Here is a 17,117-nt window from a genome sequence, read left to right on the forward strand (position 1 = left end):
CCAAATTTGGTTTTCACAGAGATTAGGATAAATTCTCTTAGTCATGCTTGAAAATGGGGAACCAGTACTCTAGATTGACTAACTTACTCTAAGAGCAATGTGCTCACATTCTCTGTAATATTAAAAGAATTCATAGTTAGCAGTAGGTACCAATCAGTTGTACTATAAATGAGAGATAACTTCCATTTGTCTAAACATTTTCCTTTGGCCACCTGAAAAGCAGAGCTTTATCAAATAAAGAAGATAAAGAAAAGCTGTTCACATATTATACAAACTTTTTATAAAGCACCAAAATGCTCACGTGAAAGGCACTGCATAACTGCAAAGTAAGCTATTTTTATAATGTTAATGTATGCATGAATTACAAGTACATAATACTAATAACATTAAACGATGAATCACTTGGATTTGAAGCAGCATGTTAGCATTAGACTAAAAGAAACATAACAGATATGTCTTCATAACAGATTTGTTGCAGAAAAATTTTAGTCTGCTAAAATCTACCCTGAATCTAATCCTAAATCTCCTAGTCTCTGTTTTGACCTGCAGGTAGCTGAAAAAAAAGAACCCCAGTATTTTAAGAGTTATTCTACTTGTTAATTACCTCCAATTCCCAGGCACTTTAACTTATTTCCCTTTCCCACAGGAAGTCAGATCTATTCAAGTTCACACTACTCCCAGTCTTAAACTGTGCACTCATCTATGCTGAGTAGTATCACACCAAATGGTAGCACACTACTTGAAGGTAATAAAGTTCTTGGAAACAGGTCAATACCAAACACTTTGAATCTGCAGTAATTCAGTGAGGTACTTCTGCAACTTTACCTTTTGTAAATACAGGTGAAATTATCTAGTTGAATTATTCATCTTGATTTTTTAAATAAAATAGCACCTCTTCTCTACCCAATTACCTACTTATTTAAGAAATATGCTAATTTCTTGATCATATGGCTATTGATCCAAGTTTTCAATACTTAAATGAGTCACTCACTGTTTTAGTTAGCAATTTTTTCCTATTCCTACTGATCAGTTCTCCTGTCGTGAGTCGCTTCAGGTAAGGCAACTTACAGAGACACAGAAATAGAAATTAAGTACATTTCTTAATTATAACATGTGAAAATTTTTCTTGAGGACAAAAGCTAAGAAACACTTAAATATCTAAAGGGACCATATCTTAATAAAGACTGATTCTGTACAAAGCTAAGCTTCCAAATTTTGTTCTATCTTCTATCTCCTCACTACATAACATAATTTTTAAATATCCCAAAGTGTAAAAACCCCAAATAATCTTTTAATCTTCACTTTTTTCCTAAAGCACGTGGAATGTGAAAATTCATGACAAAATGTCTACTTGATGATCTTCTACCACCACACACCTCAAAATGTGAGCAAAATGGTACAAGGTACAAAAACCTCCACAGCTAATTCCTATAACCTAACTTTCCTCCCTTCTTTATATCTTTGTGCTCAGGGAAGGAAATATGGATAGTATGAAAAAGACTTGAAGTTGGATGATCCTCATGGATCCCTTCCAGTTCAGGTTATTCTATGATTCTATGACTTGTTTAGTTTCTTATGTTACAGGGAATAGGAGGGCAAGGGAATTTCTTTTATTCCTTCTTTTACCATTGCATGGGCTGGAAAGGCAGGTCCTTTTACAAGTAAACCAACCACGGTTCCAGCCCACTTATCAGAGCCCGATCAAACTGTAACACTTGTTAGAAAAAACACACTTTCCAGATGGGACCCAGAACCAATAAAAAAAGCTCATTATTCACTGCTGTTTAACATTGTTTCTTCCATGCTCCTTCTATTATAAGCTTTTAGTCCATAGCTTTTCCTACCTCCCTCAAAACCCTGCCAGCTCTAATAGCCCAAACTGAAGTTAAACATTTTCAGCCATCAGCTATGAATGTTTGCAGAAAAGTCCTATTTGTTCAATTTTATTATCCGTATCTTTAAGCATAGCTTTCACATTGCCAAGAATGCATTTACAGAGCATATTTCAGACATCACTGTATTTTATTAGAAAGAATTTTTAAAGCATCAAGTTTCAAAGTTATACTTGCATTTATTTATATTTTTAAAGCAATGTATTGTGTTTTAAAAAGATACGTCCTGTTTAAGTAACATTAATAAACTGCTATAATTGCCCTTAAGAAGCTTAAAACAACCCAAGATGTGGTACTGCCTTTAGGCAAATGAGCAAACATGTCAAAGTGTATTAAGCATGATATTTAAAATGGGATTTGGAATAGCACTTCGTACCTGTTGAACATTGATAAGTAGTTATGCCAGAATTACTTATTCCAAACACTTCTCTGTGAAAAGCCTCACTACTCTTGTCTTCTCTTTCAGTACAAGTAAAATAGGCCTAAATCATGCAGGTTCATTCCCGCCTCTGTTCTACTTAGCCTCTACATTTAGTTTTATTTTTCACAGATCACTTTCAGTTAGTCCATGACAAGCAGATTGCTGATGTATTTTCTCACTGTCAGACTTCTTGGCTGTTGATGCTTTGCACAATACTGGAAAGGCCCAGAGACAGCTTATAAGATTTATACAAATAAATTCTGAAATTTATGAAGTAAACTCATGAAGTAAAAGCAGCCTCTTGGAATTCTGCCTCTGGCACTGTTTCAGCACCACTTTTGTGGGAAATCTGTATTTTAAAACTACTTCAATTAAACTTTGTTTTAAAACTAAAAATGTTTAACATGGACAAAGCCTGTGTAGTGAAAGAGCTTTCTGAAGATATGTGGTGCCACATTATTTCAAAGTTCATCCAAGTCTCATCCAATTCCTATGTAAACACAAGGCAAAAGTCCTTTATGTTTTTTTCCACTATGTAGATAGCAGCATCATTTTTATTACTTCACTTTTAAGTTTTTCATGTTAGCCATCAAGTATTTTGATAACATCTTCATCTAATCTTTGAGTCTTTTTATAAATATTAGTTCATACATTATTTATTTCATGAGCATTAGAAAGGAACTTTAGATCTGCATTATTTTACTGAGAAGCAGAAAAAAAATAAAAGAATAAAGAAGTGAACTGAGATGTTTTTAAAGTTTCAGTAATACAATCAGAAAAACTAAACCAGAGACACTGGCATTCACAAACAGAGAAAAATAAAGTACCTGAGCTGAAATTCTCTTCCTAATTCCAATTTAAGAGAGTAATTCTAGTTCCAATAACTATCCCTTTGTTTTCACAACTGCCTCTTGCAGCACTCATCTTTATGCACCTAACAGGCTTTATCCTTCCAATTCTCAGGATGAAAAAACCACACACAAAAACCAAAACCAAAGTATGAAACTTTCAAACCCCAAAAATGACAAAAGATATTTCCACATTAATGAAAAATGACAGCTCCAAAGAAAGAGAGCCTGATGATACACAGAGCCTATATAACAAAGGTGAGGAAATGCTTACATCATGTAGTCAAAACTATTCTAGAGAGACAATAAATAAATGCAACATAAGAATAACCCCAGTGTCCAGATCTTCCTTGGGGCTTTTACAAAATCCAACAAGTAAAGAGTTTGTGCCCCCATAGGCCACCTTCTCAACCACATCCACACATTCTTTTAGATCTCCGAATATTCATTTTGTAACATCAGTGGATTGCTCTGTTTTCTAGCAATTTGTCTATTTTATAAGATCTATATAATTACTGTTATCACAATCTGAACTTTGTAAAGATCATTTCACATAGGAAAGAGTCATGCTTTTCAGGTACCTATTTTAAATACTGTACTCTGTGGTGACAGGCAAGCAAGTAAAAAAACTCTGCCCTTTCAAACAAAACATTTGGTTATCATTATTGTGCGTTAACTCCAGGAGCAAATTAAACCCCAAATAAACCACTCCCCTTTCCCCTTCTGGTGAGGGAGGAACAAAAGCTTATGGATTGAGCTAACAATTTAGTGAAAGATGGTTTTCTTAACATCTAAAGAGAATCCAAAGTTCTCAAAATCTTTTATAGCAGACCTGAAGAAGGAGAAGGGGGTGGAAGGCTGGGGAAAATCCTCCTCCTGTTTCTCCTATAGGCTGGGTATGATTAATAATGGATACCCAGAGGTATGGGACAAGACCCAGACAGGTGAACAACACTGAATATACATCCCTAATGACCCTCACTGCCCTTGGCATTACCATGTCATAAACCAGTATCATGCAGTACATCAACAAAGCAATCCTAATCCCTCTCCCCACTCTGAAAATCATCATCACCAGCAGCACATATGGGTACATACACTGGGTTAGGTCCCACACACCCAGCAAGGGTGTCATTCCTATAGAGTAACAACCTGCCTACACCCACAGGGCACTAAGCTGTGCCCTCTCTCTGCAACCAGACAATTATATACTACAAGAGTCTCCCAAATGCTGTTCTTAAGGAGCACCATGGCAAACTTTCTTTCCAAGTGGTTCTAAGGTAAAAGAACTATTACTTACGAATTAAGAAAACCAATGCACTAGCATTGCTCAGATAAGCCACACTGTTTTTTAAAGCAGGTGGGAACGTGACCTACACAAGCCTTAACTTCACTGTATATTTTCCCCAGATGCAGAAAATCCAGAGGGTGTGGACTCTGGAAATGAATGGAGAATGGAAAAGGAAATATCTGAAAGATGCATGCTATCTACCTAATACCTGCAGGCCACAAATCTCTATAGGCAGCCACTGCAATAGCTTTACCGTTTGTGCTGGACTATCACCCCTCAATTTCCAAACAAAGCCAGAGTTCTGTTCTAGCTCTAGTTCCAGAGCACTGTTCTAAGACAAGGAGAATTAAGGAGCAGTTTCACAAGTCACTGAGGTGACTTTCAACACTATGTTCCAGATCTGCTCTGAAAGAAAATTCAAACTCCAGGGATTCCTGAAGATGGGCAGGCCTTACCTGAAAATCAGCAAAAGCAAACAAACAAACCCCACAAGAATGGCATGGTATGGTCCAATAAACAAAGAGTATAAAAGGAAATAAATGAGAAGGGAAGAAGGGTTAAAAAAAATAATAACTGCAAATAGTTATTATTTTGACTTATAAATGAAGAAAAAAGCCCAACAAAAGTAGGCATTATTAAGAGAAAGAAAAAAATACTATTATGACAGAAAAATATTGAGGAAGCTGACATACAGTTTTCATATTGATATACATTTTATCTTCATTTGAGTGCTAATAAAATCCTGAATGACAATATATTACATCTGAACAGATTTCTTAAATGAGTGTACTGCCAGATTAAAACAGCAACATTTTTTGGTTTAATCTCAGCAATAAGCATGCTGTTAACACTTTCAGATATTTATCAATGCTGCCTCCATACACATCTGGAAAAACATCCAGATCTGCAAACAGAACATTTTTTACTCAGGGAACTTCTTATCTACAAGAATATTCTTCCACTCTTAACAAGCACCCTCTGCAAAAGGCTAGTAAGAAGACTGATTAATAGGATTCTACTCTGAGAAGATTAATAGAGGACTATGTGAGATTTCTGTATAAAAGTATGTTTATTGGGAAAGCATTTTAATAGAGAAAACTATGGAGAGAATATAAGAAAAATGTTTATATTTGTGAGCAATTTGACAACTAACTTCATGAATTATTACCCTTAGGAAATAAATGCAAGATATTCTGGAGACATCATTTACAAATGGCTGGATAATAAGAAAACCACTATTTCTTGTTGCACTATTCTAAATATTAATAAACGATTATAATAACACTGAAATAATGTAGCAGAAACAATTGCATAAATTGTGCAATTATTTTATATCAATTCTTAATGAGATTAGAATCACCTCAAAGCTCAAGACTTGATTTTTTTATTGTATAAGAATAATATATATAGCTGTTACTCATTTTCAAGTCACAAGAGCCCTCTCCTCCCACACAGAATACATCCTAATCTTTTTTTATCTTTTACGAAGTATTTCTGCAATCACTGTAGCTAACATAATTCTTGTAATCTACTAAACTCTGTTTTAATTCACATAAAGCATTTCATTGTTCAGAAGCAAATTCTGGTCTGGGACAAGCCAGCAAGAATGGAATTAGCAAATACTTTAAACAAATTCATCATAAAGTATCTTCACTAAAGTTTCCATCTTCAATAACACAAGTATGTATATAGGCTAAAATGTATAAAAATATATATAAAAATATATGAAAAGTAGGACCTGCACTAATTAAAAATCTAACTTAAATAGTGAAGATTCTACAAATAAAAAGGTAACACAGCAATTTTGAAGATGACTATTAAAGAATTTCTACAAGAAAGCAAAGAACACACTTGTGAAACAGGTTTTGTTTTTAACTAAGGACACCTAGAATGATAAAGCATATCCCATTACCACACATACATAAAAAAATATGATAACCACTGATAAAAATAAGTAGTACTAAAGCATTGCCATTATAGAATTAGTAGAACATCTTTATCTCTCACCAAGGTACTGGTGTTTCACTACAACTACAAAATTTACCTCCTAAGAGACTTCAAGAAACAAAACTAAATTCTGTCTCTAAACCACAGATTTTCCTACCTCAAATCAAGTCCAGTAAAGAAGCAGAAACTACATCAGTGATACCTCTTACATTTCCAAGATTTAAAACTACCAGCTGCTGGGTAGGTATTTTAATCACTGTTGTCCTGTACACCTGGGGTTTTACACAGCTGTGCAGAATTGTGTTAAGCATGACTTAATCTGATGTTCAATACATTCAGTTTTCTTTGCAACTGTGCCTGATGGGAGGACTATGGTGGTGACATAGTTTATTGAATGTTTTTAGTCTTCAAGACCTTTGAAGTCTGTAAAACTGGGTAAGATTTTGAAGCTGTGGAAATCAACATAATTTGGTTTTATTATAAATTTAAGTATTATACTTTGCCTTTGTTTCTATATTTTCTAAGAACAGCTCTGGGTTACATGCAAATAATGTGTCTAGGTGGGGATTTTAGGTATTTGTTACCGTTAAATCTAGACAAACAGCACTTACAAGAAGAAAAGGGTTATAATGAGAGCAAATTTTTCCTTAAAGCAAAGAAATCTGTTCTTGTCATGTAGTATATGGAAAATGCCTTATTTTTAATTTGGATTATTTTTTTTTTACCAGTTTGCTGTGGAAAAAGGAAAATAATATATTTTGTACAAAACATTTCAATACCTCTTGTGCTACAGAAACTGGGTGAATATCTGTAAATATTTTAATCACAGCTTACAGCTCAGGGTAGACCTCAAAAAATACTTTAATCACAGCTTACAGCTCCAGGCAGACCTCAGAAGCAATTAAATATTCAGGTGGCGAGGCAAATGCTGAAGAGGTCTAACTCACACCCAGCTGGGATTTGCTTTAGCTAGCTCAAGGCTAATATGAGTATTTTAAACACTGCATTGCTAATGCACTTTGAAGGACAGCTACTGACTGATAAAATGGTTTTGAGAGTAACAGAAATTTTATTTCAACTTATATTTTACATATTTTAGACCTTCTTTAGAAGGCAGATACCCTAGAATGTTTCAAATCACTCTGTAACTTCCTAGGTCTTAGGCTGGAATCTGGATTGCTCAGAAATGTAAGAATTCTTCTGACCAGTGACAAAATATTCATTGTAAGAAATCTGATTTTCTGCTAGTAGAACTTGCAAGTTAGACATTGAACTTTGAAAAAGAAAAAAGGTTCTTGAAATCTAACTGATCATTTTCTTTTGGATTTCAACACTAAGATTCTAGTTGTAAGCTCTGTTGTCAAAATATTATGTTTTTTTCTATTTGTAGTACAAAGCTACTTTAGTCAAATTTCATTACTCAGACCATAACACACACTGTTTTACTTTCACTTGTGCATGGCTATGATCATCTAAAGAACTGAAAATTTAAGAGGCTTTCATAGTCAAATAACCTTCAAATACACACCTCGTCTTTACACCACATTTAATGGTTTCTTTAATTATACTAAGATTCTGCAACATTGTTTTCTTTTTCCCCTTAAGAAAAGTAGCAGGATAAAGAAGGATTCTAGCTCAAGTTTGTATCGGCTGAGGATTTTGAAAGTTGAGCTACAGAAAAAGCCATGAAAAGGGAAGAAAGCCAGTTATAAAGATTACTTGAATCCAGGATAAAATGTGAGGCATAGAAAAGCAGTAACATGCTAAAAGATCAGAAAAAAATATTGATTCTTTTGAAGGCCTTTTGCTCTGGTGTCAGTTGGATGATTTCATAGTTGCCAGTGCTTGATGCTGCTTAAATATCAGCTGTATTCATTATTGTGCTGGACAACTTTTTGAGTGCCTGGTGAAATAAGTTAGTGAGTTTCTTGTCGTGATTAAACAATTGTTACTTACTTATGACTTTAGGAAATGTGGCTTCTGGTTTTCTTCCCAGCTGAGGAAAAAAAACAAAACAAACAAAAAAACCCCACAAAAATCCTAACTGTTTTCTACTTTAATCACACTTATCACACAGACTTCCAAAAACAGCCTTTGCAGTGGCTACGTTATTGAAATTGGTTTATCTGGGAAAAATCTGAAGAGCTGAAGCTTGGTTTCTATAGATTTTATTGCTATATGCAAATGTAGAGACTATGGCAGCCCTGCATCTGCATCTCCTGTTCAGCAGATTTTGCATGTGCCAAATGGCTTGCTCTTACACTTCTCACAGCAGGTAACTGTTCAGCTTGTTCCATAGCCCTTCTTTATGCAATACAATACTTCCCTAATATCCATTTTTACTTTCTACCTATTCAGAAGTCTTCACAAAAAGCTTATATCTTTTACACTTTCGTTTTGTTTTTCTGGCCAGTTTCTTAAAAAAACTGTAAATATTTTGAATTAGTATGATAATGGTGTGAAGATTGTTTTCCACATATATTACAAACCAGAAATCCAATCTAATAAAACAATTGTCTAAGAAAAGTGCTTTAGAAAACTGGATTATTTTCATTATCAAAATACAAGAGACTGGTCAACTATTCTTGCATCATTGATGTTTTGCTCTACTTTTAAACCATATAAAACTCCCATTTACAGAAAATATTTCTGAAAGTAGCACAGACATTCTTCACTTGCTCTGCAATATGTGGGTGGTTTTAAACAGGCTTGTCTTTTTCCACTGCAGCAAATTAACTGTTTCCTGGATGTATATATAGGATACACTATAAAACTCCTTTTCATATCAAGAAAGGACAGTGACGTGCCTAGATGATACTAACTATGAAACTGTTTAGAAATTCCAAGTGATTAAGCTATTATAGATAAAAATCCACTATATATTTTTCTGCATGCTTTCTCATCTGGAAAGAACCATCTCCTTTCCCTAACATTCAGACTTTGGAGTCTCACCCAAACATCACTCAAGTGTTTGCTGTCTCTTAACCCCTGAGCGAGCCTTGGTTTTTTGCTCTCTTGGCTCCACAGCAGCGCTTACTTGAGGGCTCTGTGCTGCCCGTGCTGTGTGTGAGTGACCTCTTCAGCCAAATCGGTGTCACTACAGAAAGGACGAGCAAAAGCAGTGCATAAACTTCCGAAATAAATAATTTTTGAGGTGCAGCTGCTGTATTTTTCCTCTCTTGAAGATCCATAATGAAAGAGAGATGAAGGGGGAATTTTTTTTTAGTGGAAACTTTGAAAAAGTAATTTTTGATAGTAACTGATGTGTCTTCTTTCAGTTACCAGATGGAGAATTATTAATAATTATTAAATAAAACCAATTCGAGAATGGACCATTAAAGTGTATTCATTTGACTGTCAGGGAGCTTTGCAAAAGCCCAAAAAGTTAGCATCAATCATATTTTCCAGAATTCAATAATGGCTGTATCTATAGACTGCTACCATAGCACAATTAAGTGTGTCAAAAGGGAAATAAGACAGAAATTACAAATTAATTTATACTGATGTGATTACTTAAAAGTATACTTGATTTTGCAATAATCTACTATTATGTCAGCAATGTTTCTCATTACTCATTTTCTCAGTCATTAAAAGCCTTCTTATTTTCTGATTCTGCCCGAGTTAAGATTCAGAAAAACAGTTTACATGGATCTTGGACACATTCTAATTAAAGACTGTATCTTCTCGAGATATGCTCTTTAGGAGCAAGTAGTCTCTTCTTTTACCTGGATTAATGATGTAACAATCACACAGAATGTTGCTAGAGCCAATTCTGTTTCAAATTTTGCCATGTGTCTCTTAACTCAAGTAGAATTTAATTTCCCAAGCAAATAGAATGAAACATTCTAGTGAAATAAAGACATTAGAATATGTTAATCCTTTGTGCTTTGTAAAACTGCATGATTGACTGCTCTTACGTGACTGCCTCTAGGCAGGTCACTGTCATATCTGTCCTTAGGTATCTCCCACAATCAGGTGATGGTATCTGGTGACTTAACACTTACCTGACATCAGGGACTGGGTTGCCAGCAACTCTGCACTCCAGCAATACTTTGTTTCCTTCGGCAACTTCCTGGCTCCGGAGCTTCTGAGTGAATAGAGGTGGTGAAAGTTCATGCTCTTCCATGTTGATGAAGGGACGGCACAGGACCATTTTGCTCTCCATGATGCTCCCCCTTCCAGAATAGTATTTTTCATTCAGATGAACTCCAGATAATTTTTCCTCAGGCTCAGTCTCTTGATGTGGTTTGTCAAACTCCTGGTTCACCAAGGTACTTAAAGCTGGTTGTTTCTTATTAGGAGACAGGTATCCACTGTCTGGAGAAGAAGAGTCCCCATCAGGACTACGGCCTCTTGTCTTTGCTGCCTGCCTAAATATAGATGATAATTCCTCTATGAATGTGGCAGCTTTGTCACACAGCTTGTTCCTGAAAGGAGCTTCCCCCTGGGATGTTGATTCAGAGTTTGGGCTTGTCTTAGGCATACATGGACCACCTTTCTCTGAATATTTCAGGCTTCTGACAAAGCTGGGACTAGCAGGTAGAAAAGGTGAGGTGCTTGCTTGTCCCCTAGAAACTGTGACAAAACTATCCTCTGTCTGAGGTGCAGTGGATTGATCTTCCTGATTCCTTGGGAGAACATGACTTGCAGCAGATGAAGTCCAACTGCTTGCTTGAGATGTCTGTAAAGTGTCTTGCTCATGCAGGTCGGTGTCCCTGAAAGAAGTGTTTTCTGAAGGGCTAGAAAGAGAAGTGTTGAGATAATGAGTAAAGTCTGGAGCTGTGTTCTCATCTTCCTCCATAGAATTGGCAATGGCTTCTCGAGCTATGTCAAGGCTCTTACTTATCTCCTCCTGGGTAAGGAAGGCAGAAAGTTCATTTGAAAATTCACCATTCTGTGTGTCTGACAGGGAATCACATAAAAAGTCACGGTAAGATGAAGCTTCCGACATACTCTCAGAATATCCCTTACTGCTACCTTTCTCTGGAGAATAAGTCTCCTTCAGCATTAAAGAAAGAGGCAATGGCTGGCCACAGCTTCTGTCTTGCATCCTGGAAGACAAAAGAACAAGTGCTTAATGAAAGAGATATATCCTAGTTCCCATAAACTAGACACAAAGCTGGAAGACAAGCAGAACCTAATGGTGCATGACATACCATAAACTTTGGAATCTATTAGAATGAACCAGGACTGCAAATTGTTTAGGTGGAAATGAGAGCACTTAGGAGTCAATTTTCTAATTAATCTTCCCTCAGAAGTATGAAGTATACTTTGTCTGTATATTGCCTAGCATAATCTTGATTCCACTGGATCAATATGTATATATGCTGTTATTTCACATCTGATTAGTTATTTTGCATCAATGCTATAATGCTTCATTTTTTTCCCTGGTTTTAGCCTTATGAAGATATTTGGAATATATTTACTTTCCTCTTTCCCATAACATTGTCTTCCAGACACTAAACCATCAAATTCTGAGAGAAGTGTCCAAGCTGAAACCATTATGAGGATACACACAAGGAGATCTGGATTAGAAATTCCAAGTCATCCTTTCTGCTTAACATTGATAATGTGTTTAATATTATTTTAATTATTGTGCTAGCATTTTTAACTTGTTGCCAATTTAGCAGCACTTTCCTCAACACTGAAAAATAAAATATCAAGCTACCATATGCTAAAAGTAAAGCACTGAAGAAATAGATTTCAAAACCTATATATCAACCAGCACAATGGAAGTGTATAATGTATATTTTGTAACAGTTTCACAAAGCAAAGAAGCACTTATACCTCTCCAGCTTCCCAACATGACTTCAGAATTAAGATGAGCACTTTCTTTAAAGTCAGCAAGAAACAAGACATCGAGGAAACCACACTTTCCCCAAGAGAGGGACTGGACAGAAAATTTCCTTGTTGAAATGTATTTTACCAACTGGTCACTAGATTGTGGCTGGTGTTTTCTGGAATATAATTATTGTTTCTGCAGAGCATTTAATTAAGTTGAAGATCAGAGGTTTTAATTATCCTGAAAAATTCTCTTCTTCTAACAAAAATTTCTACAAGAAAAATTTTTTACATAAGATTTTAAAAATATATTTTCCTTTAATTCTCTATTGATAGTGGAGAAATGGCTTGACAATCATGCAATGCACTCGGATGTATTTTACATCAGCTGTGCAGGCTCCAATTACCTTTAGTCACTAAACCAGGGCTTACCCAGCATGTAGTCATTAAATGACTGATAGATTATTAGAATTCTTGGCTTAGCATATGTATCTCTTGATATGCCTGTTTTCTTGCCAACAGATTACAACTCAACGCATAAAAGAGAAATATAAGAAACCCAAAGCATTTAGGATTTGATATATGTTTTTATAGAATTCAGGGATGAGTTTATTATTTTCTGGGATTACATCTTCCTTTCCTGTTATCTGTATTTACAAGACAACAAATTTAGCAACCATGCCAATCTCTTGTCAACAAAATCTAAAAAAGTATATACAGTATAACTGACTACCACATAGCAGCTTTAAAGAAAGAATCTGAGAAGCCCAGCAAACAGTTGGTCTAGAGGCTCAGCTGTTCAGGCATAAACTGGATGAATGCCAGGAAAATAAGGGTTAAACCTGCCGAGTTTCTGCTTCTCTAATCTTAGTTATTTTTTAAAACTTTGTATTCAAATGAACAAAGGTGCTATTTAGACAACATGTAAATATGCGTCCTTCAAATTATATCTTTGTTTAAATCTGACACACACTGCTTCTTAGCTTGTTCACATCTCAAAGTGACACATTACATACGCAGATTAAGTTCCCTGACTTCCAACACCGAGCTGCTCTAATGTTTCAATGAGCTGTTTCATGGCTAGGAGGACAATTTTACTTATTGTTAGCCACCCAACGTGGTGATTAAAATTAACATATTATGAATTAACATAATTCTTACCAATACTCAGCTTTGTCATTAGAAAAATATAATGGCTACATACATTGTAATTTTCAAAGCTAAATTTTCAGCTAAATTTAGCTGAATCAGTCTATACCTGGATATTTAGATAAAGTTGATGGATTCAAATGTGCTGGTTTATCGGCAATTTCTAATGCTGATAAGCCTTCTTGGTGAGAAGGTGCCTGAAAATGGATTTGTATGTCCAGCTTTAGGAAGCTGAATAGAAGCTTCCAGGAGAAAGACCTTTTTCAGCCATACTGTAATACATAAACTTGCTATTCTTTTAGTGAAACTTGTAACCACAGTGAATTGGAGGTTAAGTATCACTAACCCTATCAAGTAGCTTATAAGATCATAATTAGAAATTTTGAATGCTATTTCTAGCTTCTCCAAGTTAGACTACAATGTATTTATAACAGTTTTCATCATCTTTACTCATTAGGTAACCTGCAAAGCCATATACTGTATCATTTAAAGACACAAGCATAAAATACAATGCTGCACACAGGTAAACACTGTTCTGTCAACATTATTACATACAGACTATTTATGGAGTCCTACTTGTATATATTTAAAATTTATGCCCAAGTAAAATCACATTTTTTTATCATGCAGTTTAAATACTTATTCAAAACCCAGTACAGATGCTCAAAAGAATCATATGGTAAATATTAAATTTGAAATGTACTGGATTATGATAATTTCAGAAAAAAACAGAGTTACCAATCAAATTAAGGTTTTGAAAAGATATATAGTAAAATACGGAAAAACATAGAAAATTAAAGGACTCATTTCAAGATAAACACCCTCAATTTTCAGAACCTGCCAAATAAAAAATTATTACTTAACATCGCCCAAAGCCTGTCTCTTCAAAAGAATCATATGAAGGATGAAATGTATCGATTAAGATTTTTTAAAACAAAAAAAGCACATAGTTTTTCTCTGAATTATGAAATCCTGCAAAAATACTCCACAAATGCAACAATTACATTTAGCAGAAAATATAAACCAGATCTTACAATGAGCAGTTCAATATGAAGAGTTCAAGTATAATTAATAGTAGGTAAAGTTGTTTTTCTCCTTCTCTATCTGAATAGGCTTAAAGCTGCTCCAGCTCTTCACTACAGTTTTCTTGGTCCTTGGTCGAGAAGACTGTGGCCTGTGCGTTACATCCGTCCTCTGCGACTATGAAATTCGTACCCCACTCAGCTATATTTGGTAACTGAACTCATGTTTCAGCAGACTGCCACTATCTGGAATTCCAGCAGAAGCAATGTTAGGCCTGGAAGTGGCACAAAGTCCTGTGTGCTTACAACTCAGAAATTCAGAGAACTTAGCCATTCCCTTTTTATAGCATTTTATGGTAGTAGATTTTTAATTTTTTAAACAGAATTATTTTCATGATAATAAAATAATTGTCTTTTTCTACTAAGAATAGTTTAAAATCAATAGCTTCCTTGTGTACCTTAAAATCTTGTAGAAAAGAGAGAAGTTAGAATCATTCAGGTTGGAAAAGACTCAACATTTTTGGAGTTACGAGCAGAAATATGGCAAATTTTGTAATAATTTATAATTATTAATCTGTAATTATATATTACACTGTATAAATAAATTAACTTACTGAATTTCACATCTCAAGTGAAATAATACTGTAATCAGAAAAGAAGCATCTCCCTCATAAAATACACAAAAAATCCCTGGAAAGCATGGACTTTAAAAATACCCCACAACTCTGACACACGCATTAACACTGAAACAATCAAAATACATTTTTAGTTTCTATAGAGTTGTAGAGCATAATGTGTAATAGCCAATTCTCCCTTACTGTCTCTGCTAAGAAAGTACTTTCACCTCATTAAACCTCCTGTGAGACTTTAGTCCCAGGGAAAAAAAAATCTGTCCAGAAGCACTTTTTCAAGCACATAATTTCTGTTAAAACTCAGTGAAAGGAAGAAGTAAACATGAAGGCTGTTGGTTTAATCTACAGACTTTATCACATAGTTTCCAGAAATAAAAGCAATGTGTGGGCAACGTGGTTTCTGCCAGATTGCAACCTATTGGGAGTCACATGCTCCAGAGGGGATAGAAGAAATTATAGCTCCAAAGAGATGTTACAGACCTCCATCCCTTCTGCCAGCATCCATTATATCTGCTCTCAGATTTGAAATTATTTTGTACACTGGCATTTGCTCTTAGCTCAAGATCTTCTAGATACTGCCTTGCATTTTTTACTAAAATTTGTTCCTTGGCAACACTGGAGTGCAGTACATGTACTGTTGTGACAGAAGTGCACAGGAGACTCAGAGCTCCCAAGAGGATCCAGACCATCTTTATGTACTAACAAGTGCCAGTACCAAAGTACACATTGTATTTCAGTGGGTGATAGAGCATCTTGGCATTTTCATGCAGGCAATTACTGTCCCCTAATCACAGCTTGAACAGATTTACTGCTGGACTGGGAATACTTCACAATGTACACAAGCACCATTTTTGCATCTTGAGATCCTTACAATGTTGTAATGAAATTAGTTAAAAGGATTTTATTTCATGTCATTTTATAGTGATTTCAGTGTGGCAAATAAGAACAGAACCATGATTCTAAAAATTTCAAGCCGAAAACTGTGCACAAAGAAGGAGCTGGTTGTCCAAGAGTTAACCACTGTATCCCTAATTTTTAAGCAATCACCCCACAAAGTAAAATCAAGGTCCTTTTTCAGGCACCCAGCTTCTCCACTAAATGCGTTTTGCCACCTTCAAATGGGAGTCAAAAATAGCTTGCATATAAACAGCAACAAGCTGCCTTGGGCTATCTTCAGCATTTTCTGCAGGGAGTGGGTGGATGAAATCCTGGTTCTTGCAATTATGTATTTAAATTTTCACTTCTGGGAAGAAAATATATCTGCTAGTAGATACCTGCAGAGATATTTTAAAATAAATTTATCTTTTTGAATACAAATAAAGTATTGTTGTGTGTAAATCAAGTATGCCCCAATACTTTTTGTACAGCATGATAGAAACATTTACCCAGAAAGTGAAAGATTTGTGTTCAATTAACTCTTCTACAACTGTTAATGAAATATTCTTCATAACTTGAAAACTTAATAGGGCAAGGTTTTATACAGCTCTATTAGGCCATGAATAAATTCTCCGAACATTGTTATTATATAATTTAGGGAATGCTTATATCCTTTAATCTGTAATTAATCTGTAATCTGTAAAATCTTTAATTTTGGAATCAAGAACTTCAATTTTTATTGCAAAAATAATGTGTATTCTTTATAAAAGTAGTAAAAGCACTATAACACTATAAAAAATGGCAAACAGACTGAAACTTTGGAGCAGTTACACATTTTGCAAGATAAACATGCTTTAATATGCAATGATGTAGCAATTTAGCATTTGCATATAATATTTTAAAATTAATAATAGCCTCAAACAAGATTAGAGATATACAGATAATATTCTTACTCTATTCCTATTGCAGTATTATGGAAAATTCAGCTGATAAACAGAACTCATGGAGATAACAGTTTTCACTACCAGTAGATTGGATGGAACACAGCTGCAGTTTTCCTGAAACCTTAATAATAGTTTCTAACACTAGTCAGCTCGAATCATTCCAAATCTCATGCCAAAAACCATAAAACTATTCTGGTTGTGCAAGTTTTCCATTCCATCTTATGAAGATGTTACATAATGCAAAAGATTTTCATCGTTAATTGAGTAAAAGCAAAATACAGTAATAAGCTCTTTACCCTAATGATTAATGTACT

The 17,117-nt window shown here is 34.8% G+C and overlaps 1 protein-coding gene across 6 annotated transcripts in view; it reads right to left on the reverse strand.

The window, feature by feature from the left end:
• The window catches only part of PALLD (palladin, cytoskeletal associated protein), a 186,345-nt gene that overhangs the window by 167,586 nt on the left and 1,642 nt on the right, over positions 1–17,117 (reverse strand). For 2 of the 6 annotated variants that reach the window (XM_086890292.1, XM_086890294.1), the window contains 2 exons: positions 11,377–11,450; positions 10,404–11,251 (listed from right to left, as the gene is read on the reverse strand). In XM_086890292.1, the coding sequence (XP_086746418.1) occupies positions 10,404–11,200 (797 nt within the window). In that variant the 5' untranslated portion in view covers positions 11,201–11,251; positions 11,377–11,450. Of the gene's footprint in view, positions 1–6,556; positions 6,655–10,403; positions 11,451–14,363; positions 14,598–17,117 lie in introns of those variants that run through there. The other 4 variants (XM_086890293.1, XM_086890295.1, XM_023924927.2 and 1 more) reach the window with 4 other exon arrangements.

The sequence above is a fragment of the Cyanistes caeruleus genome, chromosome 5 (assembly GCF_971803275.1).
Source record: "Cyanistes caeruleus chromosome 5, bCyaCae1.hap1.1, whole genome shotgun sequence".
NCBI classification, from domain to species: Eukaryota; Metazoa; Chordata; class Aves; order Passeriformes; family Paridae; genus Cyanistes; species Cyanistes caeruleus.